Below are 27,989 nucleotides of genomic sequence, written 5' to 3'. Positions count from 1 at the left end.
GTTTAAAAATGCTTTTGGACTTGACTTGCCTGGCCTGGCTAGTTTCCTAAGCCCATGCTCTTTGTGGAGCCCTAGTTAAGAGATGGGTATTACAGATAAGAGCACAATGCCAACAATGAAGTCTCTATTTGGCTTCAAAACAAACACAGCCTTGGTTGGGCTCCAATAAAAGGTCCCCTGGATGGTAACTTCAGCCTCTATTAGAGATGATTTCTGAGATTAGAGCTGAACTATGATGAATTCTCAAGACTTTTTAGATTGGCTTTATAGATTGAAAATGGAAGCTCCTGCAGCAACTGGAAGGAGACTACAGGAGTATTTCATTGTCTTCGGATATCTAGGCCTCTGAATCATTACTCACCAAGGTTCAATCTTTAGTCATGACTTGGAGAAAAATGCCTAGGGAGCCTATCTTCCCCTGGATTTAATTTATTCTCTCTAAAGTGTTATTTAATGAACAAAGTCTTCATTAAATTACAATTTTTCATTACCTGATTGTATTTGTTAATTAGTCTTCATTATCCATCTAATTGTACTGCATACTATACTAAGAATGCTCAAAGATCTCAAAACTATTTCTCATGAAAACATAATAAAATCAAAAGAAAAAAATCAGAGCTTACTAGATTGATCTTGGGGCCTACAACCTTTTTTTTTTTAAAGTACTGGCCTACATATGCTAATTTACATGACTAAACTAATTAAAGTACAATTATAATAACCTAACTAAATTCCCAAAGTCAGTCTGAACCAATCACCAAATTGCCTTAGGCAACATATAATGCACAGAAAGAGGCTGATTTTGAAATTAACAGAGAGAATAGTATGAAATCCCTTGGTCTGACTAGGCACATATTTTACTGAGCCCTTCTGAAAAACCGAATTCATATGGTTTTAGTTTCTGATTTTGTTCTGGATTTTTTTTTAACAGTATGAAAATTCCCAACAATTTAATTGACATAAATATTAAGCCTGGGATTTTAATGGATTTAACAACATACACCAATAAAAAAATGTAAAATAAAAAACAATGCTAAAAGAGTATTAGGGAAATGTGGCAAACTAAATCAAATAAAAAACTAAAAGCTAAAATTTATGAGAAATTCACAAATAATTCACAACAGTGCCAATGGGATAATGATCAAAGGCTATGAAAAGACAGTTTACAAAAGAAGTTATACAAACATTTACTCTTTCCAACCATCAAAAATATGCAAATGAACAACCTTGAGTCACTTACCAAATTGGCAAAAATAAACAAAAATGAAAAAAATTCAATGCTGGCAGGAATGTGTGGGAACATGTTTACTTATTCAATGCTGGTGGCACTAAAAATTGATGGACTCCTTTTTGAAAGCAACATGGAACTACAGAATAAGAGTTATAAAAATGGTCAGACCATTTAATCCAATAAGCCCACTGTTGGGAATATGCCTAAAGAGTGCTATAGAATTATCCGTATGAAAATATTTAGTGAGGCTGCATTCCAGACTTCCTTTACTATGTCCCAGAAACCTTCTTGTCCTGGAAGCTCACTCTAGATGAGGAATTCACATACTATTAGTATGTTCTGCCCCTGTGGCCTCTCCTTCTGATTGAATGGCTCATCCTACAATCTCCATTTAAGAAGGGCTCCCAGGCCAGCCATGTTTTATTTCTTTCCATACTGCACACTAGACTTTTTGTATCACATGCCTGTTGAGGACCTTAATCTGTACTTCTCTCTCCAACCCTCATTTCGGTTTCCTTTTATGTGCTGTTTTTCCCCATTAAAGCCCAAGGTCCTTGGAAGGAGGGACTGCCTTTTTGCTTGTATTTGTATTCCCAGAGTTTAGCACAATGCCTGGAACATATTAATGATTAATATTTTGACAGGACAAAATGGAATATGGAATATCATAATGTAATTAAGAACAGCAAGTATAAGGACCATAAAATGGAGTCAAGGTACAGGATGTGGTCAGGGTGTTGATTTGTTTTGCATAACTATACATATCTGTTGCAAGAGAAGGCTTCTCTTTGAAGGATAGAGAAGAAGTTATAGGTTATTAGGTAATGGTAGATATGCCTAAAAAGAGAATCAATATGCTGTTTAATACAAAGAAAAAAGGGCAGAAGGAGGGACAAATAGTGTAATTCTGTCACTCTTTCTTAAAAAACAAAAAACTGAACATAACAGAAGTCTACTATTTTTTACACAATCCTCTTTCTTGTAAGTTTTTTTATATTGAAATGTTTTTGGCTTTTGATGATTGTTAAGTTCACCATAAAAATATGGAAATTTTCTGAAGGAAAAGTGATGAAAGCAGAATTAGAAGAGTGACATTTGCACTGACTTCAATTACATAAAGAAAAAGACATAACCTGAATCTATGAGTCAATGGAGAAAGAGATTAGAAAGGTACAAAGGGAGGATGTGTTAGGTGGTTGTGGTTATTTGTATGTTAAAATTCAATTTATAACGAAGTTTTAAATGTGCTTAATAAATTTTGTAATATTTAAAATTAATTTCATAATGAACTATTTTAAACATTTTTTAGTTTTCTGTTTTAATAAGGACCATCAATTCAACAAGGACTATTGAATTTTTCTAACTTAATAAAAAAGTTTTTCTCATGTTAGCTTATAGTTAATATAAAACAGAAAAAATGTTTCAGAGGTCCACTGGCCTATCTCTTGAACTTGCCTGTTATCCTGGAAGCACAAGAGACAAGTATGAGGTCAAGTCTATTTTATCATCCTGTCTTAAGGAAAGCATTCTGTAAACCATAAAGTGCTACAGAAATAATAGTTATCACAAAGGAGGCAATTTGAGGGAAATTTGAAAAACTGAAACTCAAAAAAAGTTTGAAAAAGTTGGGATAGGATGATAACAATAATAATTTCACATTTATTTCTTGCCTTTTCTGAATCCTCATCCATCCTGACCTCTCCACAGCCTTTGACACCATTAATCACCTTCTTCTCCTCGATATTCTCTTTTTTCTAGGTTTTCCTGACACTGCTCTATACTCGTTCTTTTCCTACCTGCTGGACCATTCTTTCTCTGTCTCCTTTGTTGGTTCATCATCTACACCACACCTGCTAATTGTGGGGGTCCCCAAGGCTCTGTCCTGGGCCCTCTTTCTCTATATGATCAGTTGGTGATCTCATCAGCTCTCATTACTGCAATTATCATCTCTATTCCAATGATTCTCAAATCTACATATCTAGTTCTAATCTCTCTGCTAAACTCCAGAATTACATTCCCAATTGTCTATCAGACATCTCGAACTGGATGTCCCACAGACATTTTAAACTCAACATGTTGAAAACGGAACTCAGTATCTTTCCCCCTAAACTATACCCCTTTCCTAACTTCCCTATTACTGTCAAGGGTACCACCATTATCTCAGTCTCCCAGGTTAGAAAGCCAGGTGTCATCCTTTACACCTCACTCTCTCCCCATTTCTAATCAGTTGCTAAGTCCTGCAAATACTATTTTCATAACTTCTCTCCTCTGACACTGCCACTACCCTGGTATAGGCCCTCATTTCCTCATACCTGGACTATTGCAATAATTGTCGGTTGGTTTCCCTACCTCAAGTCTTTCCTCACTCCAATCCTTCTTCCATTCAGCCCTCAAAAAAGATTTTGTAAAGGATAGGTCTGATTATATCACCATCACTCTTGTCTTTCCCCCCTTCAATAAATGCTAGTTGCTCACTTTCAGGACCAAATAGAAAATCCTTTAACTTTAAAAGCTCTTCATAACCTAGCCCCTTTCTAACTTGCCAGTCTTCTTATACCTTATTCTCTTCCATATACTCTGTGATCCAATGACATGGGTCTTCTTGCTGTTCCTTGAACACAATAATCCATTTCCTAACGTCAGGTATTTTCACTCTCTGTCCTCCCATGCCTAGAACACTCTCCTTCCTCTTTTCTGCCTCCTAGTTTCTTTGGTTTCTTCAAGACTCAGCTAAAGATTCACCTTCTGCAGGAAGCCTTTGCCACTCCTTGTTAATCTCAGTGTTTTCACTAATTTATCCTGTCCATATTTGTTTATATATAAGTTTTTAGCACATTGTCTCCTCCATGAGACTATGAGCTCCTTGAATGCAGTAACTGGTTTTTTGTCCTTTTTTGTACCTCCAATGCTTAGCATAGTGCCTGGCACATAGGAGGCCCTTAGTAAACATTAGATGACTGACTGCCACACTCATAATTTCAGACCTATAAATTCATCAATGTAGATGAACTGTCATCCATGTCTAAATTCTAGTCCTGCCTCTGACACATACTAGCTGTGTGACCATGGGCAAGACTCTTAACTTCTCAGCGCCCCAAGCAACTGAGACTAAATGTACACCAGCTGCAGATCTGTGCTATATGGCCTCTCTACACTAGGAGCTCTTCATTATGATGATTATTGGTCTTACAAGAGAATTTTAAAAAATAGGGCTACTATAGGTATGATTTAAAGGGTGTTATGGGAAATACTTAAGAGACTAAGAAGAACTTGAAATGAAAGGAGTTTTGGTGCCCTGAGCTAAGCTATCACAGTTCTGACTGTTGGCTCCCACCACTGCCCCTCCCCCCCTTCTTAAACACATAGGCTTCCACAGAGCTAAAGTTTGAAAAGGAAAAACATGCCTTGAAATTCTACATGATCCTTTCGAATGGTATTATTATGAAAACTCATTATTCTCCCCTTTTGAATAAAAAGATATAAGAGGAACGCAAAGTTACCTAACAGTAGGTGCAGTGATCCCACCAATGAAGAGAATTCTACACCAACTTAATGGATGGCTTGCATGAAACACAAAGATATGTTTCAAGAAGAAGGTGTTCAATTCAGTCAGCTGAAAGGGGAGAAGGAATTAGTCAACAATTTGACAGCAGGCTGCATTCACATTAATCTCTTCTAATATTGTTCCTGGGCATTTTCAATAGTGAATTTGAGGTAATTCTCTAAATAGCATGCTGTAACTAAAAGAATCTGGGATCTTTATAGTGTTTTCAGAAAATGTATTGATATTGCTATCACACAAAAGACACACATATAGGTATGTATAACATATACATACATATATATTGTTGTTTGTCCTTTGTTCTCAAAGAGGACCATTACAACAAGGAAGTGATGCCACGACATACGAGTGAATGTGATTTGAATGAAGGACTGTGCAGTCACCAGCCTCCCCTTTCTCTTCCAGAGCCATCTGGATCCAGTAGGAAGATACAGTAGATCCAGGATGACTAGATATGGCCCTGGATGCAGTGGGAGACCTTGGACTTTTTAATCCAAGGTCTTTAACAGGTCTGTTTGACTAAGGCAACGCCTCATACGGTAATTAAGACTAGGTAAGGAAATAAGGCAGAGAATGGCCTCTTTTACCTAGTCAAAAAAAAAAATCAGGGAAGGGAAGATCCTCAGAGCTTCTGGCCAAAATGGCAACAATTACTATTTACATTCACTTTGAGCCAATCAGGGTCCACACAATGACCAAGCAGGGCTTGGACTGGGACTTACAGTTGGCCAGTCAGTAAGAGCCAGAGTTATGTATATATAAATATAGATATGTATGTACACACATGTAAAAAAAAAACACACAAAAGAGAATATAGTACACAGCAGGGAGGCCCATCATAGTGTCCAACTACTCAAAAAGCACTTTGTTAGTAAAGTTTCTGGGGATGAAACCTGGTCTTTCTGTGTGAGACTCCAACTCTGGGAATTGTTCTCAGGGCATAGAGATTGAGCACCAAGATAAGGCCTATCTCTGGAAAACAGGGATGTCTAATAGAATAGCCATACTAATTAAAGTATGGTAAGAACTGAAAATTTGGAGCACACAAATCCTTTTACTTTGTGCTCAAAAGAACAAAAGCCTTTGGGGATTCTGTAGGGGGACAATAAGTCACATTATCACAGCAACACTCAAAAAATTACAGTGCATTGTTAATTATAGTTATCTGAATGAGTTCAATAATGTAATGCTCTCCTGCTGGAACTTCTTCCTACTAAGAACAGCACACAAAGAGATTCCAGATATATTCATGCTAAGGAGTTTTAGCTTTCCCGAGGGGAAAACAGAGAATTATTAATTTACTCACATGTCTGCAAAATACTTATAATATCTGCTGCTGAGATATCAGTTTCAAAATAAAATGCCTAATCATTTTGGCACTTTGGAAAATTCTATCCATTTAGTTCTTTGGTTTCTATAATTACTCTAAATAAAAAGTAATCTAATGCCTAACACACTCAGTTGTGGACACTAGAACACTAGTTTCTTTCACAGGTAATTGTAACTTATTTCTAGTTTGTTAATATAAGCTTTCATGTGAAGTAACGCTCTTAGCTTGTGGTTTCATTTAATTCATTCTATCTTCCAGGCAAATCTAGTTCACAGTAATTTTAACTTAGACGCACTTCAATTTCACAATTTTTCATGATTGATTCCTGCCCCCCCCCCTTTTTTTACCTGCCAGATGATCATGAAAAGGTATATTCCAGCTACTCTCTGAAATGAAGACTTGGGGTCAAACCACCGAACATATGTCCAGCTAGCGGGAGTGAACTGCAACACAGCCCTTTTGATTTTCCCTGTAGTGGTGTGAATGTCCCTGTAAGAAAAGAATAGCGGCAATATTCTAGCAAAGATCCCAGAGAGGTAGGAGAGGGGAAAGAAGGATTCACATTGACTATTTAGCAACAAAGGGTCAAGGTAAGTGATATCTTTCCATAGGATTTTTTTTCTGATAGCAAGAGTGTTTATTTACAGCAAAAATACATGTAAAAAAGTCTCAGTTGAGGATTTCAGTGAAAATGAGATCACAGTAAAGGTGTCTCTATAATAGAGGTGGTATTATTACAGGGCCAGAAAAAAAGGTCTTCCTCTATTAGTAGCTTTCAAAAGAAGCTGAGTTATTAAGGACAAAGGTTTAGTACTATCCCAATCACAGATATAGATGCCAGGAAATTTATTAATCTCAGGTATTGCTTTGTTTCCCAAGCAGATATGTACAGGGACAAATGGAGAAAATCTCTAAGTTCCAGTGAAACCAAACTTCTCATTCTTTGAGCTTGTTTCTTCCTCCCTTTGACCTGAACTGCCTGGTTGATTGCCAAGAGTTCATGAGACAGTCACCACCAGCTCCAAGGTGGGGAGCCATAAATCTTTTCCCTTTCCCAACCCAATCTTCACTGTCCAATTCCCGCCAAGGACAGGATGCCCACTGTCAGCTGGATGTGGATTCTCATCCCCTTGGCTCCAGGGGAGGTATTACAGAGCTACATCCTGCCCTGGGCTTTGGAACTGCTATCATGGTGGTGGCACACCATCTGCCTGGCCACCACTTCTCAGGTGGTGGTGGTGGGGGGGGGAGTGTGTTGCCACTTGCATTGCTACTTTCCTTAATGAAACCCCACTTCAGTCTGGCCTTTGCCTGACCTGCCATGGACAGAACAGGAACATAAGCCCTTATTTATGCAATGTCTCCCCAAAACTACAATATGAGATCACTGAGAGCAGGGAATATTCTGATTTTTTATCTGTATCCCCAGTGCTTCCTACAGTGCTTGGCACACAGTAAGTGCTTAATCAGTGTTTTTTCATTTGACAGTCCTAATAGGAGGGTCCTGATAAGAACTAATTAAAGGTTCTGTTGAATGCTCCATAGACTTTGTCTCTAATTCAATTTCTTTGCAAATGTATATCCCTAGATACACAGAGACCAGGTAAAAGGTAGATAGATTCACAAATGAAACAAAAAAGCACTATCTCAATATATGTAGGGGCTGCTGACTTTCATACCAGTGAATCATAGGGTTCAGAGGAAGAAAAGATCTTAGAGATGATGTAGTTGAATTTCCTTATTTCATATGAGGAAAGTGAAGCATAAGCATAAAGGCATAAAGTGATGTGTCTGAGACACACGGGCAGGCAATGAGGAGCAAGGCTAGGATTCAAGCCTAGGCCTTCAGAGCCCCAGTCCAGCTAACTTCTCACAGCCCCAGGCTGCCAGCACTCTTCCTCTGGAGGTCTGAGGAGGGCTTTCTTTGCACCAGCTTTCTCCTAGAAAGTGAGTAAAGTTATCTGAGGATGACAAGGAATAAAGTATTCCCAGTCCAAGACTATGTAAGGAAGAACAGATTATGAGGCAAGGCAAGTTTGCTATATGTTAAAAGATACATTATTTTATTTTACAAGAAATAGTATCAATGTTGTAAGAATTCACATGTGATTTCTTTTTGAAACTGGCTTTCTTCTAAGTGCAAAAGAATTACCTTGAGGCTTAACCTTTTCTTCTATGACCTTACATTTGGCATACAGTAGAAAACCTTTTATAAATAATCCAGATCAAAAAATATATATTTATTTCTAAGAAAATACAGCCACTTCTATTTTAGGGGTTGAGGAGGAGCTGATAACTTAGGCTTCTAGCTTCTTCCTTTCCATCTTTCATCTTCTGGCCATTCAATCATAAGCTAATGAGCATTTGTATAGTTTAATAAAGTAAAAAACTAAGAACAGTGGTGGTGAATAAAATTCAAAATAAGAATTGGTTACTAACTCTAGAAACTTCTTCTAGTAACTTTGAGAAGGGATTCTCTAAGCTTTCTTTTACACTTTCCCTTTTCCGTTATTACAAAAAACTGAAAATTATCTTCATGGGTCCAGTTTCTTCCTACTTACTGACAAGAACTGGGTTATACCAATATAATCCCAATACACCATTAAAAATTATAACTGAGTTGTAAAAAGACTTACTTGAAGCTGGCCCAGTGATAAGTCCTCATCTCTAAAAAGCGGCAAACTACCATTCCCAACCAGATGCCACCTCCATTGCACAACAAGATGTCCAAAATGACTTGATCCCACCAGCACTCAGCAAAATTAGGCAGAAGATGCATGAAGAAAAGCTAGAGAATATAGGAAAAAGATGATGGGTGGGGGAAAAAAATAGGGTAAAATACAGAAAGACCTTTTTCTTCTACACAAAACTGTATTTAAGGAAAAAGCCAATGAAATTTAAACATTTTCTCTCTTCTTTTGTGTACAAAAAAGGCCTACTTTTTTCTTGTTCCAAGGTGTCTTAGTACATAATAAGTGTTCAAAAAAAAATCTGTTGAACTGAACTCCAGAAATGTCTGATGGTTTATAAAAATGTTAGCAAATGTCTTTTCTATTTCAATAATGGCCTTTGAATTCAATAATGGCTCCTCTCAAGAACATACTGCTAGTTTTGCTGCAGAGTAACTAGATGATGTGAGTATACAAGTATAAGAAAAAAATTTTTAGAATTGACACAAGGGCTATAACATAATCATATAATTTAGCAACTCAACAACTGGAGGTAATGTTTATAGGTACAAGCCAGAGGAATGTTGTGGCTTTAGGCAAAACCATGAAAAACTAAAGAGTGAAGTCAGTATGGATAAAACTTGATCATTTGATCTGGGAAATGAACTCAAAAGAAACTGGATATTCCTACCCTCCAAAAAAATGAGTCGCAATGATTTTTAAACATAGGTAGGCCCTGTTTATATATAACTATTCCAAAAAAGACCTGCAATTATAAGCTAGATTAAACATGGTTCTGAATCATCTAATATTAATTATCAGACTTGGAACACATTACACTGTGGGGAAGGGTTCAGATGTTGGAATCTCTATTTAAACCTGTTGCATCTAAACTCAATACATACTGCAAGTATCCTGCTGCTCAAAAGACTGCTTTCTTACATTAAACTACGTAACTCAAGTTATAGCTTAAGACCCCAAATCCACATTCCATGTAAAGGGGTCCACGTAAGGTAGGCTCTGATATAATTCTTTTTTTTTTTTGGCTAGGCAATGGGGTTAAGTGACTTGCCCAGGGTCACACAGCTAGTAAGTGTTATGTGTCTGAGGCTGGATTTGAACTCAGGTCCTCCTGACTCCAAGGCCGGTGCTCTATCCACTGTACCACCTAGCTGCCCCCTATCTGATATAATTCTTGAACCACACCAAAGTGAGATAACATTCCAGAAAGCACGACCTTTAATCATTTGCCAATGAAAGTTTTGGTTGTCAAGGAAGAGTAAAAACAGAAGGTAGGAATGGGGGTGGAGAAGAAGGGATCTCTACTTTGTGGATTAATAGGACATTGGTGGATAGTACCCAAGGGAGTGGAATGTGAAGGGTACCCCAAATGGATGTACCATTACAAAAAATGGCACATGGGTTTGGGACGTGAAGAGCTATTTGTAGAAGGAATTTTCCCTATGATATGGCATTCAGATTAGGGTCTCCTTCCTCTGACTGGAGTGTTTTCCCTTATTTGTCAACAAGAAATACATTCCATTGAAACAAATTTTGACTATGAGAAAGTGAATCTCTATAATTAGAATTTAAGTAAGAAACACAATTAGCCTTAAAAATTTTCACTGTACAAATAGCTTTAATACCAACACATATTTCTTGTAGTTTTACATATCATTAACAACAACTTTGTAAAACAGATAATGCAATTTTAACACACACCCCCTCACCTTTCCACCCTCCAGTACTCCCCTTCATAGGGAAGGAAACTGAAGCCCAGACAGGTTAAATAATTTAGCATTTTTGGAAATATCTCTTTAAGGAATGTTGGAAAGAGTGCTATGCTTGAAAGTCAGTGTTCCATCCAGAGAAAGAACTACAGAGTCTGAATGCAGATCAAAGCATACTATTTTCACTTTTTTGTTTTTTCTTTCTCATAGTTTTTCTCTTTTGTTCTGATTCTTCTTTTACAACATGACTGATGTGGAAGTATGTTTAATATGATTGTACATGTATAACCTTATCAGACTGCATGTTGTCTTGGGAAGGTGGGAGGGAAGAGATGGAGGATGAAAAAAATTTGGAACTCAAAAATCTCATAAAAGTGAATGTTGAAAACTATCTTTACATATAACTGGAAAAAATAAAATATTATTAAGTGGGGGAAAAAAAAGAAAGTCAGTGTTCAATTCCCACCTACAACATCTGTTTAATTGTATAACCACTATAATTACATATAACAAATGTGGTCATATAACCTCTCTGAGACAAAGTTTCCTTATCTATAAAAATGTAGATAATGTCTGTAATATCTTACAGAGTTGTTAAAAGGGTTAAATAAGATAATGGATATAAACCTTAGAATGGAATATGAATGTCAACTATTATTTTTTATAAATGAAATTTAAAGGCAATTTATGAAAGATTTATATATAACCTGCAAAACACACTAAATGTCATTTTTATGTCTAAATAATAATACAAGTGGCTCTGGTTGATGATAAGTATTTCCAAATTGGTCTTCCCATATTTTTGTTTATCACTTTTAGTTATTTGTTAAAATCTCATTTCATTTTCTACTTCAAAATAACTCACTGGGGGCAGCAGTGTGAGAAATCTGGGCCTAAACTGTAACATGAATGGAGTAGAAAGTCGAATGAACTTTCTGACCACAACGGTTGTGAGATATTGACAAAAACTATAAAGATAAGTGGAAAAATCCACTTTTCTAGAGATTTTAAAATAGAAGATTCAAAAAATGGTCCGGGATGATGTAGGTACAAATTTGTGTCAAACTATAAGAATGGACTAAATATGGTCTTCAATGGGTCCATCTGACTGTATCCAGTTCATAAATTACCTGCTTTCTAGATACTCATTTTATGGTACTTAAGTGCCTACTTACCTCAGTCAACTCCCAGGTAATACTAATTGTCCAGCACAGGCCATAACTCCGAATCAGTAAGGCCTTCATAGCCCAGCCCCAGAAATGTCCAAAAGCAAATATGTCAAAATGGCTGAGAATCCTCTCCCAGGTAATGACGTGACAGTTGACAGCATACTCCTAATTCAAAGTTGGAAAAGTGAACAATTAAAAACGCTGAGACACACAAATTTTAAAGAATCTGTAAAACCCTGACAAGTACAGTTAGTACAAAAACTGATGAAGTCTGGATAACACTCAAAGATCTCTTCAGGTGTTGGTATAGCCCTCAAAAAAACCCAATCCTCACTTGGCCAACTTTTTGGCAATAAGTCTTTCCAAATATGGCTAGGAGGGATTTTGGAGGGCAGCCATACATTCTATTACCTGGCCTAGACTTGAAGCCTTTCCACACTGTTAAGACCTCTCAAACTTTGTGAACCTGTAGAATGGCCTTTGAGAATAAAGGAACAATCCCACACCATAATGAGACATTAGAATAGGAATTCAGTAGAGACTATAAAATTCCTATGTTTGAGATTATGAATTGTTACTATTCCAAGTCTCTGCTGAAATAACTGGATTATAATAGAAAGAAAAATAATATTACTAAACTATCAATGCAATCTGGTTCCATTTATAGTATTAAGTTTGTTCATTACAGAATTTTTAACATTAAGTTAATGGTTAACGTAAGTTGTGGTACCTGTATGATGTGGTTATCATGTACAGAGCAGTAACACATGTGCTTGATGGCTTATAAAATGCTTTCTTCACGACAGCCCTGTCAGACGGGTGATGCCACTGTTATTTTCCTAATTTTATAGATCAGCAAACACACTCAGAGAGATTACATAACTTACTCAAGATCATCCAGCTAATAAGAGAACCTCAGTTTCCTAAATTTCAACTCCAATGGTCTTTCTACTATATTTGTAAAGTTTATTTATTTGTCTGCATTACTTTAAACTCTCTTACCCTTTCTTCTCAGGGTCAAATTGATATGGAGAACGTTTCAGCAAAGTTGTAGCTATAATGTATGTACAAACTATCTTGCCCTCCACAATTCCCATTCTCTGTTTCAGCCAGCTATAAACTGAAGTGCCAACATTCTGAAGGGAGACAAATGGCAACTTAATACTTCTCTATTTCTCCTTAATTATTCCAAGAAAAAAGGTTTTGAATTTCAATCAGATAAAAAGCTAACCTTTGGCTTATAAATAAGAGTGAACTTACTGTCTTCAAATGACCACTATGAAATGGCTCAAAGTTTAGAATGGTAGGGAAATCTAGAACGCATACACAAGTTGGTCCTGAATGAGATATAGGAGAGCTAAGTTTCAATGGGGTAAGAGCAGGTTATGGCAGCTTGGGATCAGAAGGTTCTAAAGTTGAGGTGTGCAGGCTGGCATCTGGGAAGGCTTCTGAAAGGCAGAAGTAGGAAGCTGAAGAGAAGGTAAACACGAGGAAGAAGGAAGCACCAAGGGAACTATGTCTGATTCTAACTTTCTAGGCCTGGCTCCTACAGAGCATAAATAGTGCTGTTACAGGCAGTCAAAGGAGGTCTGGACACTACGGTCCTTTCCAACTCTAATTCTATGATCCTATATGTTTGAGTAATTTAAAATAGGAAAAGGGAAGCAGTTGCACTATAAGGAAATATTGCAGGACCCTTGAATTCTACTCCTCTTTCCACTACTTATATGTGTGTTGTAGAAAAGTCACTAGTGAAGAGTGCTAACCTTCGAGTCAGTAGAGACTCGAGTGTGAATCTAAGCTCTGACAATTACTAGTTGCAAGTGTGACAACAGGCCAGTCATTTACTCTTTTAAAGCCTGTTTCTTCTCTATCAAGTGAGGATATTACCTACAGTATTTACTCTCCAAAAACTTATTATTATTAATAAAAATAAAACTGGCATTTACCAGATAATTCATGTAAAGCACTTTATTGGTCATTTTTATCACCATACCAGTTGAAGATGGGGGAGGGAAGAGAAGGAAGGAGAGAAGGAGGGAGGGAAGGAAGGAAGGAAGGAAGTTAAGAAGGAAGGAAAGAAGCATTTTTTAAGTGTCAGGAACTGTACTAAGTGATTTACAAACATGATCTCATTCAATCCTAACAACCTGGGAGCTAGGCACCAGGAGACAGTGAAGGGGTGACTAGATAATTTCTTGAGTTTACTTCCAGCTTAGGATCTTAAATTCAATAGGTAACCGCCTTCAAAAACATTAATTACTTTATGACATTATGACCTGATAAGCATAGAGGAGGACTGATCATAATTATCCTCTAGACCAATCCATGAGAGACAAAAATGCATCAGAAATTTATATTGGCAAGAATCTGATAGGAGTCAAAGAATCTGGATCCTTAGGTAGCACATTATTCAGTAACTGACTACACAACTGGAAACCACATCTAGAAGATCAGTTTCTTCTCCTCCCTGGCACGCTGGTATTACTGATTTATAAGAAAATAATGTTTAAGTCTTACTCCTCCAGTTCGGCCCTTTGACTGAATCCAAACTTCACAGAACAAATCGCCTTAATAAAAGGACTTCATTTTATTTCATTTCATTTTATTTTATTAAAGGATTCTGTAAAATTTGGACTCAGTCAAAAGGCTGCATCCAAAGACACAAATGGCCACATGTGGCCTCGAGGCTGTAGATTTCCCACCCCTGGTCTAGGAAAACAGTGCTATGGTTCAAGCCAACATGGCTTCCAAATGTAGCTCTGCCAGAAACAAATTCAGCTTCCAACGTAGTATCATCAGTGTTTTCCTGAATTTCACCAAACACTATAAAGATCCTGAATACCACTAGTTTGACAACTATGAAGCACTGGCTTAATAATAGAGATCAGGTGTCTTGAAAGAATATACACTTAATATATTTCTTGCTGCTTCTATTTCATAGGTTTGCTGAAATACTAGAGAGATAAGAATGATAACATAAATAACATTAGATAAAAGCATTCTGAAAATCAGAAGTTACTATTTCATGGGGAAAAGGTTTTTGTTGTTGTTTAAGTAAGAAAAAAAGCAAATGTGATCTTAAGACGTTTTAACATAAATAGGGCAAGGATATAACCAGGATGACAAAGGGCCTTAGGTTGTTCCATATTATGGTAGTTAAATTTGGGTGTGGGGGTAAAACCTCATAGGTTTTTTCAAATATTGGAAAGCAACATGCTACAGTAGGAAGGGTGCTATATTTGAAGGACCTGGGTTCAAATTCTAGCTCTGCCATTTATTATCTGTCCAATCCAGGCCTTAGTTTCTTATCTATAAAATAGGTGTCAGATCAGATAATCTCTGAAGTCCTTTCCATCTCTAAATCTCTAAACCTATTTGAAAGGCACTCTCATGAAATAAGGATTAGACTTGTTATGATTAGCTCCAGGGGCAAAACTAAGAACAATGAACAGAGACTACAAGGATGTGAATTTAGGCTTGATGTAAGGAAGAACATCCTAACAATTCAACTAAAGATATCCATAAGTTGAAAGGCCGGTCTCTGGAGATAACTGCCTTCTTCCTGGAGGTCTTCAACAAAGGCTTGTCAGGTATGCTGTAGAAGGGATTCTTGTGCAGTCCCTTTTAAACTCTGGGATTCTGTGACATTTATTGTTTAATATGTTAGTAATAAAAATAAGAATGGATTTTCTTTTATACAGTGCATTTTATTATTATAATTTTGTTTGCTTGAAGACAATAAATCAACTCTCATCCTTCATAATGTTAAAAATTACAAATAATTTTTTTTTTTGCTTTTTGGTGAGGCAATTGGGGTTAAGTGACTTGCCCAGGGTCACACAGTTAGTAAGTGTCAAGTGTCTGAGACCAGATTTTAACTCAGGTCCTCCTCTGACTCCAAGGCCGGAGCTCTATCCACTGTGCCACAAAGATAAGTGGAGATGCCGGGAATCAAAGCCAGGGCCTCACACATGCAGTCATTTTCTTATAAGACCCATTTTCCATTTCACTATTATTCTGTACTTCTGTTCATCTTGTCCATAACTTCATTTAAGATGAGTCTGAAGAGAGTCAAGCACAAGTGTATGCAGACTCTTTTTCATGTATGTCACATCACTGTTAACATCCGCTGGGACCTTAGGATCATAGATCTAGTGATGGGACGGCCCTCCCTCTCCATCCAGATCAGCCTGACTTTGCTCATCAGCATTGGGAACAACAGCACTGCACTGTTTGGTACTCAGACCACCTGTGGTCCACTTCCATCTTTTGCCTTTTTAGTGCACAGCCACTGCACTGGCTTTTTCTATTTGATATAGAACATTAAATAGTCAAAAATGGAAAGGAAAAAATATGCATGTTTTAAATACCACTATCATTGAAAGCACAAGAATAATAACGACAATTTCATGGTGGATATGTACAAGTGACAAGCAATTCCGCATACATACAAACAGTTGAGTGAGTTTGATGTATTGAATTCTTCTAAATGACCAAAGCTTTATTTCTGATGTTAAGTATGTGGATGGAATCATAACTTCTTTATTTCATATGCTATCTGAATGAGAGGTCACGCAAATGTAGTTTAGTTTTAAGATACCAGGATTGGAAAGATGAAGAAATGACTAATTAAAAATTTGAAGGTTCAGCAACTTAAGCACAAGAATTTGAAAGTTTCCCTAGACTACCACATACGTAAAAAATCCTCATTTTGATGTTACCACTACATGTTAGCATTCTATTCTACAGTTACCTTTCCTTCCCTTGGGTCCTAAAGTTTCAGAAAGAAAATGTTACACTAACTTGTCTTCTTATCATCACCATCTAATCACTGTTCAACCCCCTGAAACGAAAACTGACCTTACTACTCCACTGGAATTGTTCTTTCCAAGGTCACTAATGCCCTCTTTTAATCATTAAATCCAACAGTTTTTTTCCCCCCTATCTTTATCATTTGCTTGTTCCTTTGGTAATCACATCTACAACTGTACCTTCAACTGTCACCTTTATGCAAATGACTTCCTACTCTAACTTCTCCCCCAAAGTTCAAGTTCCATATCTCCAACTTCCTCCTAGCACCTCAAGCTCAACAGATTCTCAACTAAATTTCTTAACTCTCCCACTCACCAATAACCCCCACAAACTAGCCTAAACACTTAAATTTTACATATGTTCAATAATGGCACTATTATTCTCCCAGTAAGGCAAGCTCAGAACCTTGGACAGAACTTCATTTCAACTACCTTATTTCAAACATTCAATCAGATGCCAAAACCTACTGATTTTGCTTGGGCAATATCCCTTAACTTCCAGGCTCTTCTCTTCAAGCCCATTGCAACCACTCTAGTTGAGGCTCTTTTCTAGCCCAGAGGATTATAAGAACTTTCTACCTAGTTTTACTGCCTCCAGTCTATCCCCTCTACAATCCATCAAACAGCTGCCCAAGTATCCCTCTTAATGCATCACTTGTATTTCGCTACTCAAAAACCTTCAGCAGCTTTCTACAGCATGCAGAGTAAAAGTACACACTCTGGATCCACATATTTAAAGCACTCTATAATCTATTTCCAATATACCTTTCTAGTCTTAGCTAATAATTCTCTTCACTCATTCTATGTTCCAGCTACCATTCATTCTCCACTCTCATCAAGCCCTCTCCCAACTGTCATCTCCCAGCCGTTGTTTAGGCTGTCCACCAAGTCTGGACATTTCATCATTTTCTGTTGAAGTCTGTCCTTCCTCCAAGGCCCAACTCAGGAACTACCCTCTCTATAAATCTTCTGTCTTCCCACATTCCATTCCCCATATCCCTCAGCTGAAAATGATCTTTCCTTCCATAAATTCCTCATAGCATTTTGCCTGGGCCTGTCCATTATATTTATTTTATCCCTTCTTTATGTGTCAGTTACATTTAGTGTACCTTTCCTCCATATTATATTCTAAGCTTCTTAAAAGCAGGGTCGATATCTTCTTTACCTTTGTATTTCTAACACCCAGCACAATGTTTTGCACAAAGAGGAACTTAATAAATGTTTATAGAATCGAAATAAACCACCTACCATGATATCAGCTTCTCGTGTGGCATAACGAAGGTTTGGGTCTAGCCAGTACATTACTGCTTTTACTTGCTCAAAGTTCAGGAAAAGAAGAAATACCAGAAACAGGAAATAGAGCACACTGAGACCTGAGGAAGACAAAGACATGAGATACTCTGTATATATACATTTTGGTTCCATAAATAAAAAATAGGCCAGAGTTAATGTACATACACATATCTACACTTTGCTTTCTAATGTACTGCTTAAATTCTAAAGATTTTTTTCTGTTCTTTTCTTTTATTAATTTATTTTTAGTTTTCAACATTCACTTCTAGAAGCTTGTGAGTTTTAAATTTTCTCCCCCTTCCTCCTGGCCTCCCTCCCCAAGATGGCGTGCAATCTGATATAAGCTTTACATATTAAATCATATTAAATTCTAAAGATTTTTAAAAAAAATTAATGATGGTTCCTTAAAATTTTGAATAAAATTAGAAACTCTTTTCTAATCACAATGCTGCTGTTTATGATATATGCCACTATACAACATCATGTAACTGTTCTTTTTAACAAAAACAATCTTATTGATATATATATATATATATATATATATGTATATATATATATATGTTGTTTTAACATTGCCTACATTTCCCCTTGCATTCCTAACTCTTTCCTCTTTGACTTTAGCTATATAATATTAAACTGTTTAACTGGAATATGTCACAAGCTAGTGATTTCTGCTAGATTCTTCAATATGCTGAAAATTTATATTAAACAACAGTAATGAAGGATTAACAGATGAGTAGGTATTTGTTTTAGAAAGAAAGGTGATTCTAGCTCACCAATCAAAATACAGTGGGCAACAATTAGAAAATCCCAAGGTACCTTTCTGAGCTGAACTTTTTACAGCAAAAAGTTATGTTAAATAATGCAAAACAATTCATGAATAAGGTGGAAGAGGCGCAGGAAGTGTGAATCTTCAGAGGAAAAACTGAAAGAGCTTTAACCCATAGAGCTTCAAAGACTGGCTTCTAATCCTCTAATATTTCTCTTCCTATTAATAGTAACTGAAATTAGTTTCATATTAATATGGAAATGGGAGGTTAACAGCCCAAATTACTGAATTATCAACATTTTACAACACACGGATTTAGCTATGCCTGTTGCATAAAGGGGTGATAGCCCAGTTTTGAAAACTGATTTAGAATATCAAATGTGTATCTTTAGATTCACTGTCCTTTTTTGTCTTTTTATAGGACTAACTAAAGAAACAGTAACTACATTAATGAAAGATAAAATACATTATATCTATCTATTTAATATTTTGAAATAGACAAAAAAGCCTCAATTTAATTCAAAATGTTTTTTCTAAAAATAGAAACTCCAGAAAAAAAAACCTAGACACCCTGCCTCATACCTGAAGATTGTGATCATTTTTTTCTTAAATGGATGGCAGACAAATAAAAAGCCAAGACACAACATAATCCCCAACCATGACCAGTGCCAAAGTTTCTGTCATTGTTCTTTCTGTGGTATCAGCTATAATAAAAGCAGTGCTTACAATGGCACTTGGGCAGAGCAATGCAAGTGACCTTGGATCAACACTACCAAATCCAAATTTGGCTCCCTACTCTTCTCCCACAGGGCAACTCTACAGGAGGGAATATCAGTGACCGGAATAAAATCACTTGTAAGGCATTATCATGTTGTGTACTCCAGTCTTCAGGCTGTCCCAGGGGAGTCTAGGCAAACAGTGTAGGAAGCAAGATTCAGACATGGAAGCAGCTCTACGGGTCTAATGATTCCCCAGTTCTTAGGCTGAGTCATATATTCTTTCTGACTTTATACCAATACTGATGCCTATGCCAGTAGTTTTCAGTAATGTCTTCCAAGTCTTAAAAATGAAAAGAAACCCCCAAACAGCTTTCTGTAATGATCCTTATAATGGTAAAAATAGAGATTCTCTAAAGAGATAGGCAGGAAACAACGATTAATTTGCTCATTATGCCAAATGGATCAGCTGTGGTGAGAACAATTAATAAGCATCCAATCCAAGCTCATAGTAATTTATAACCTCAAGTGGCTATACTAGATCTATGACAAGTATTAGCAGATGAAAATCACCAAAAAAAAAATTAAGAGACTTACTTAAAACTTTTGAGTATTATGGGAGGAAACAAAAGCCAAAACTTTAACCTTTCTATTTTTTTTTTTACAATTACACACAGCTGACCTTTTCCTTTCCCTGCTCTCTTCTACCTATTTCCCTACCCCGTCAACATTCAGAAGAAATTATTCTTTACCTGATGACTCATGTAATAGGTAGTAGGCTCATACACAGAGCTTTTAAGGTTTACTTTTCTATCAGTTATAGCTGTGATTTTGTAACATTAACTTAAATATTCTGGCCAGAAAACTCGAATTCAGAAATCCAGAAACAGCTTATATATTTTCATGAGATGCCTATCATTAAAATAGGGGAAACAGAAACCTTCATGATACTCTATACAAAATCTATACTGCTAATATAAACTTAGTATCTGAAGAAGTCAGTTAAGCAGTGAGCCTGGATTCAGAGACAGAAGTCATTAGGGTACGTTTCCACTGTCTCATTACCTGTCCGTTTGGACTCTGTGCTATGGAGGAAAAAACTCTGTTATCACAGAAAATTCTTATCTACTACCATCAATTTAGGCTCCTGCATGTTTTCTGCCTCAGTCCTCTTCTACATTCCCTGTTGTTCTCCCAATCATGACTTTTAGGAAAAAGTAGCCAAAAATTTCCTTTATTAATTCTTGAATACTTTGAGAATAGGGTATATGCAAAAAGGTACACATGCAGCCATTAAGATAGGTATAGTAACAGGCAATGCTTCTATAATCAGAATGTTATAGGCATTAACAGTAGCACCAGATGTAAACATGGAGATTAAAAGTTTCCTGTAAAGCTCTGGAATTAGAAGTAGGTTAACAATTAAGTTTAACAGTTATAATGGCAAATAAGAATGATATACTGATATAAAGACAGTAAATGTGTATACAAATGTCTGTATATATTAATCCACTTAAACTCACCAAAAACCATTCGCCATAAAGCAGGATGTGGTCGAGTAAAAGGACCTGTGGATAAAACCACAAAAAATTATCATAAACTGTAAATAAGAAAGTGAAACTGTGGATTTTGATACCATTAAACTCTCTAATGCTTAAAGGAAAAATATCAACACAGAAAATCTTTACACTGATTTTTCCTGAGTGAAAGACTATATTTAAAAACTTTACCTACATTATCACCTTAATCCTCATAACCATCACAGGCAATCTTTAACTTAATAAAAGGATGGGTTCTATATATTGGTTGTTTTCAACTCAGTATGAGTTCTTTTCCAAAGCAACAATGTTGTGAAGTAAGATGTAGGAAGATGATAAAGGAAGACAAATACAAGATAAAATTGTTCAATTGCTATTTTGCTTGTAAACTTTTAATAACGAAGAAAACAATATACACAATTAGAATATCCCAATGTAAATGGAAAGAACAACAAAATTGAGTGCTATAAAACTGTAATGACCAAGAAACCATTTTTTGCAGAGATGAGGATGCAAAGGAGTGGAACACTGCAAATGTCACACTTTCTTTTGATATGATGAATTGTTTATTGTTTTCTTTTTTATTCTTTGTTATAACAGATGGCTCTCTGGGGCACGGGGGAGTACAGATACATTGCTTGTAAAAACAAATGACATCAATAAAAATTTATTTCTGAAAAAGGTAACTGATACCTGAGACAAGCAAGAAGAGGGTAAGAAAACATTTATCTCCTTCAATATCTGGCTTAGACAAATTAAAACCCAAGCTACTGAACAAAATTTCAGGTGTGACTGCTGAACCATCATGGAAAAGGTTTTGAGGAATTGTGGCTACCAGAAAGAGTAACAAGGATTTGGAGAATGGCATGTGTTGTTTTAATTTTCAAAAAGGGCAAAAAGAATTTATTTTAAAACTATAGATTTGTGAACTTGACAATAATTCCTGAAAAAATTCTAGAACGGATTGTTAAAGGAAATGTTTAAAAACATTTAGAAATAAGCAATTATTACAAGGCAACATGACTCCTGAAGAACGAGCTATGTGCCAATTTAATCTTATTCTTTTCTGATGGGGTTTTAAATTAGATGAGTAAGATCATGGTAAAACATTCTGTGCTTTAAGCAAGGCAGGTAATATAGTATCTCTTGATATCCTTATGGATAAGTTGGAAAGAGATGATTTGCATAGAAAATAGTATAGTTAGTAGGTTCCAAAATGGTTGACTAGACAGACCCAAATAGTGATTAATGGAACTGATAAGAGTGGAAGGTTTCTAGCAGAGTACCCTAGAGCTCTCTGTATTTAACCCTACTGTGTTCAGAATTTTATCAAGAGGTTTGGACAAATACCCAATTTGCAACGATATGATGCTGGAAGTAATAGCTAACTGAATGACAGAACTGGGGGACAAAATGATTATGACAGGTTGAAGCAGTTGGCTAAAGCTAACAAGATAAATAGGGATAATATAAAGCTCCACCTTTAAAAAACCAGTAACTCAAGTATAGAACTATGCACAGAACTATGGCTAGAAATGTTTTTTTTTTCTTCTGGCATTTACTAAATTGAGAATTAAAAAGATGCCCTCCCCTCTCCAATTCTTTAACCAATGAATTACACATAGTATAAGAGACCTTCTTCAAAAACTCCCTAGCAGTCTTCACTCTTTCCTCTAGAGATGACAATTTTAACTGAAAGGATAGAGATGAGAAGGAAGGAGAAGTATGAAGCACTATTTACAAAAATGAGGAAGTTGGGGACAGCTAGGTGGCACAGTGGATACAGCATTGGCCCTGGAATCAGGAGGACCTGAATTCAAATTCAGCCTCAGACACTTGACATTACTAGCTGTGTGACCCTGGGCAAGTCACTTAACCCCATAGCCTAGCAAAAAACAAACAAAAATGAGGAAGTCTGGACTGAATTCCGACCTATCCCCTGGAGGATTCGTTTAAGTGAGAATGGTGGACTAACCCTTTCAAATAGGGCCCTGAACAATAGAAGCTCTTTAAAAATATCTTGTCTCTCTATATTGCAGATGCTATAGATTCACTTGAATTAACTATTCTTTGGGATTGAAAATATAACCAGGAAGGTAAGTATCATTAGCTACAATACAAACAATATCTGACAAAAATGAAATTCAGTGAAATTTTGATTTAACAGGAGGGAAATGGGGAATATACAAATAAGCCTTCTCTACCAGCAGGCCAGATGTCAACTACCATATATTCTGACTTCCCTTTAATTACATGGGTATTAATATAGATTCCTACTGTCAGAAATCTATTCCTTTTCATTCTAACTTTAATGAGCATCAAGTGAAATGAGTATTTCCAGAGACACTGTAGAATGGAATTAGACTGTACATGAAACTATGAGTCTCTATTTATGTAGAGTTTTTTTTTAAAAGGATCTATTTAGATTCAACACGTAACTTTTCAAGGTTGTCCTGCCTGCCCGTAATTTCTTCTGTTCTTAACTCATTTTTTATTTCTTGTTGGAGCGGGGAAGGAATCCTATCCCTCCCTTTTCTCCCATCTACCTTCACCTTAAGAAAAACATAACTCTCATAACAAATATTCAGTCAAGCAAAACAAATTCCCTTAGGGGTCATGTCTAAAAACATGTCTCATTTTGTATCTTGAGTTTATTCCCTCTCTGTCAAGTTGTGAGGAGCAGCATGCTTCATCACCGGTTGTCTGGAGTTATTATTGGTCTTTGCCTGGATTAGAGTTCTTAAGACTTTCAAAGTGTTTTTACAAAATAGTTGTTCACTTTCCTCTGCATTAATTCATATAAGGGCTTCGCAGGTTTCCCCAAAACTGTCCATTTTATTACTGCTTAGAGTAATATTTCATTAGAGAAGAGAAACAGAAGTGAATCAACATTTATATAGCGCCTATGTCTCAGGCACTATGCTGAGCACTTTTTACAAATATTATCTCATCTGATCTTCACAACAATCCTGTGAGGTAGGTGATATTATCCCCATTTTACAGTTAAGGAAAATGAGGAAAACAAAGGTTAAGTGACTTGCCAAGAGGCATAAAACTAGTAAGTGTCTCGAGACCATGGGAACTCAAATTTTCCTGATTCCAGGCCCAGCACTCTACTGTGCTACCAGCTATGAATCACATTCATAATTTGTTTAGCCATTCACAAATTGATGGGCACACCATAGTTTCCAATTCTTTGCTAACACAAAGTTCTAAATTGCCTTCTACAGTGACTGGATTCAATTCAAAACTCCAATAATAATTTATTAGTGGATCTGTTCTCCCAAAGACCCTCTACATTTATCATTTTCCTTTTTTGGTGATCTTTGCCAATCTGATCCGTGGAACCTCAGGGTCACTTTGATTTTCATTTCTCTAATTGTTAGTGATTAGGAGCTTTTTTTGCATATGGCTGTTGATTGCTTAGATTCTTCCTTTGAAAATTACTTGTTCATATGCTCTGACCATTTATGATCTGGAGAATGGCTTTTGCTTTTACAAGTTTTGTATCAATTCTTTGCATATATTGAAAACGAGAACTTTATTAGAGAAACTTATGACAAGTATTTTTCTTAATTAACTGTTTCCCTTTTAACTTTATTTTTTCTTTTATTAGTCTTTCATTTCAATTATCCCCTCCCTCATTTTTTGAATTATTAGTGATTTAAAGCATTTTAAGAAACATGGTTATTTATTTGGATTATTTCCTTTGAAAACTGTCTATTCATATCTTTTAATAATTTGTCTATCATGGAATGGCTCTCATTCTCATAAATGTGAATCAGTTTCATATATATGTATATATGGAAAGGAAACCTTTATCAGAGACACTTGTTGCAAAGGGTTAGCCTAGCTATTTGTATTCCTCCTAATTTTCACTATATAAAATTTGTTTGTGCAAAAAAATTTAACTTCCTATAATTAAAATTGTCCATTTTATCTTGCATGATACTCTCAATCTTTTTTTAGTCATGAATTCTATGGCTACATCCAAAAGGTGACTTCTTCCTTGTTCCTGTAATTTATCTACAACATAATCTTTTATGTCTGGGTCAGGCATCTTTGATTATAAAAACACGTCTTTTTTATTGAACCATGATTAAGTCTCCTCACTATTATTACCCTCCTCTGGATACTCTCCAGTTTCTCAACATGCATTCTAAAATATGTGCTCCAGAACTGAACATAATATTCCACGCATGATCAGACCTGGTGACAGTATAGTATGACTATCACCTTCCTCATTTCACTAAATTATAAAGATCCCATATAACATAAAGTTGAACAGGACCTCTAGTTCAACCTTCTTATATTAAAGATGACTAAACTGAGGCCCAGAGATATAAAATGTTTTGTCCAAGATAATAACTAATTAGTGGTAGAGCTAGAATTTGAATCTAGATCACTTGACTCCCAAATATTCTAGGGCCCTTTCCATTATACCACACTTCCAGTCCTAGGATCAGATTTTAAACTAGGAAGACTTGTGTTCAAGTTCTGCCTCTTAAACTTACTCGCTATAGGATTATAGGCAAGTCTTTCCTCAAAAAACAAACAGGGATAATATCTGTAACAGGATTATCAGGAGGCCAAATGAATAACAGTGCATTGTAAACCTGAAGGCACTAGAAACACCAGCTCTTGTTATGTTAATGAATCACCACTTTTATACCCGTGGAGGGTTACTTCACATCTCTGAGCCTCAATCTACTCATCTGTACAAATGACCTCTCATAATCTGGGGTCTCTCCCTTTGGTCCCTATTCCCTTTGGTCCTCTGGGCTGTGGTTTCTCTAAAATGAATGTTGGGTTTGATGATCTCTGAGTTTCTTTTCATTTCCAATATTGTGTTGTATAAAATTATATGTTATTGTGATCCTCAATATATCTTAAAAAATATATTTTAAAAATATATATTGTATATAAATATATTTTTAAAATATGTGATATAAAATATATTATTTATATATGTATATAAATAGATATTTTTTAAAAAATATGTTCTAAAACTATATATCAGAAGTACCATCTCAACAATTAGGAACTATGCCCAAAGGGCTGTAAAACTGTGCATAGCCTTTGATCCAGCAATACCACTACTAGGTCAGTATCCCAAAGAGATCATAAAAAAGGGAAAAGGACCCACACGTACAAAAATATTCATAGCACTCTTTCTGTGGTGGCAAAGTATTGGAAATTGAAGGGATACCCATCAGTTGGGGAATGGCTGAACACGTTGTGGTATATGAGTGTAACAGAATACTATTGTTGCATAAGAAATGGTGAGCAGGGGGACTTCAGGAAGACTTGCAAGAATTGACGCTGAGTGAAGTGAGCAGAAACAGGAGAACACTGTACACAGTAACAGCAACATTGTACAATGACCATTTTGCTAGACTTAGCTCTTCTCAGTAATGCAATGATCTAAGACAATTCCAAAAGACTCATGATGGAAAATGCTATCCACATCCAGAAAAAGAATTATGGACTGTGAATGCAGATCGAAGCATACTATTTTCTCTTTTTTTGTTGGTTTTTTTGTTTTCTTTCTCATGGTTTTTCCTTCTGTTCTGATTCTTCTTTCACAACATGACTAATGTCATCATACGTATATAACCTGTATCAGATTGCATTCCGTTTTGGGGAGGGGAAGTGGAAGGAGAGGGAAAATTTAGAACTCAAAATCTTATAAAAAATTAATGTTGAAAACTAAAAAGAAATTAATTAAATTTTTAAAAAGTACCATCTCAGTTGGAATAAGAGGTGAATTGAATTATATATTTATCTTTCTTTAAACAAAACAGGGAAATGGAAGAAATCTGCAGCTTAAACAGAAATTAAAAATTCATTTTAAGATTAGAGGAACTGATAAGAGGGCTTCCTTGGGGAACACAGGAAATACCCACCAGAAATCAAACAAAATTACCACAAGCTGCTTAAAGTCATGTGGATTTATTACCCAAATGGTCTCCTTCCAGTACCTTATGGAAACCATCTGTTACTGAAAACTTAAATTCTTGCTATAAAGTTCCTTTGAGGGAATTGATCAACTACTGAAAAACATATAGTAAAATCTTGACTTTTCTGAATAGAATCATCCTTCCAGAACATTCAGATAAAAAAATCCCTCTAAACCACAAATCTTTTGTGGCCAAGAGATTATATACAACCTTCTGTACACAGCACATCTGATGAATGGAAGGAAGAGAGTACTTTGACTGTCACAAAAGGTCACCTTTGCTTAAGAAGGTGACAAATAAAATAAAGGACATTCAAGAAGATAAACAGAAGAAAGATGAAAGAGAATGGCAGAGGTCAGTGGTGGTAGTCAGCAATCAGAAACAGTAATTTTCATTACTATTGAGTAATAGGTGAGCAGCAGACCAAGTAATGTGACTTTGAGAAGACCTGGTCCTGGTGTACCTGGGATTGTATATATGATACCTTCTGAAACCTTTTAATACAGGAGACATATTTACATTGTGTGTGTGTGTGTGTGTGTGTGTGTGTGTGTGTGTGTGTGTGTGTGTGTGTGTGAGAGAGAGAGAGAGAGAGAGAGAGAGAGAGAGAGAGAGAGAGAGTATGTGTGACAGAGGAAAATGATTAAAACTCAAGGCTGATGTTTTTAATAAAGTGCTTCCAGGGTCACGGCTGAACCTTAAGCTTCGCACTATCTACATGTCAACGTACAGTGATATTACTATAATTATATCATGAGAATGAACCTTAATCATCAATCTATAAAAGATTAAATAATGTTCAGTGTGCTCTGTTTAAGTAGGAAAAAAAATGGTGGTATATTTTACAAAGATTTACATTAAAAAAAATACAAACAAGTAAAAGAAAGAAGAGTCTGAACTTAAAAGGTTACCTTTCAGCTTTATGGAAAATTCATGTCTTAAATGAGGGCAGAGTTGATGTAAGTGCTTATCAAATCTCTAGTTGATATGAATTTGGAAGGACTAACAAATATTAGGCAACATTACTGGGATGCAAAAAGATCGTGGTAGGCTAAAACAATGAGCTAATGAGACAAACTTTAATAGGGATAAATGTAAAATTCTCCATTTGAGCTCAGTAAACAACTGGACAAATATCAGATGATGAAGTATGGCTGGATGAAAGTTCACATAAAAAATATGGGGAGATTTTAGTGGACTTCAAGTTC

At 36.0% G+C, this 27,989-nt stretch overlaps 1 protein-coding gene across 1 annotated transcript in view; it reads right to left on the bottom strand.

The window, feature by feature from the left end:
* The window catches only part of PTDSS1 (phosphatidylserine synthase 1), a 65,055-nt gene that overhangs the window by 26,354 nt on the left and 10,712 nt on the right, over nucleotides 1-27,989 (bottom strand). The window contains exons 3-8 of the mRNA XM_020968851.2: nucleotides 20,807-20,851; nucleotides 17,754-17,878; nucleotides 11,698-11,856; nucleotides 8,760-8,911; nucleotides 6,471-6,612; nucleotides 4,732-4,844 (exon numbers count right to left, since the gene is read on the bottom strand). Of these exons, the coding sequence (XP_020824510.1) occupies nucleotides 4,732-4,844; nucleotides 6,471-6,612; nucleotides 8,760-8,911; nucleotides 11,698-11,856; nucleotides 17,754-17,878; nucleotides 20,807-20,851 (736 nt within the window). The remainder of the gene's footprint in view (nucleotides 1-4,731; nucleotides 4,845-6,470; nucleotides 6,613-8,759; nucleotides 8,912-11,697; nucleotides 11,857-17,753; nucleotides 17,879-20,806; nucleotides 20,852-27,989) is intronic.

This window comes from Phascolarctos cinereus, unplaced genomic scaffold (assembly GCF_003287225.1).
Source record: "Phascolarctos cinereus isolate Bilbo 61053 unplaced genomic scaffold, phaCin_HiC Scaffold_4;HRSCAF=312, whole genome shotgun sequence".
In the NCBI taxonomy this organism is placed as follows: Eukaryota; Metazoa; Chordata; class Mammalia; order Diprotodontia; family Phascolarctidae; genus Phascolarctos; species Phascolarctos cinereus.
The sequence above is the reverse complement of the archived record's forward strand: the minus strand, read 5'-3'. Positions and strand labels throughout refer to the sequence as shown.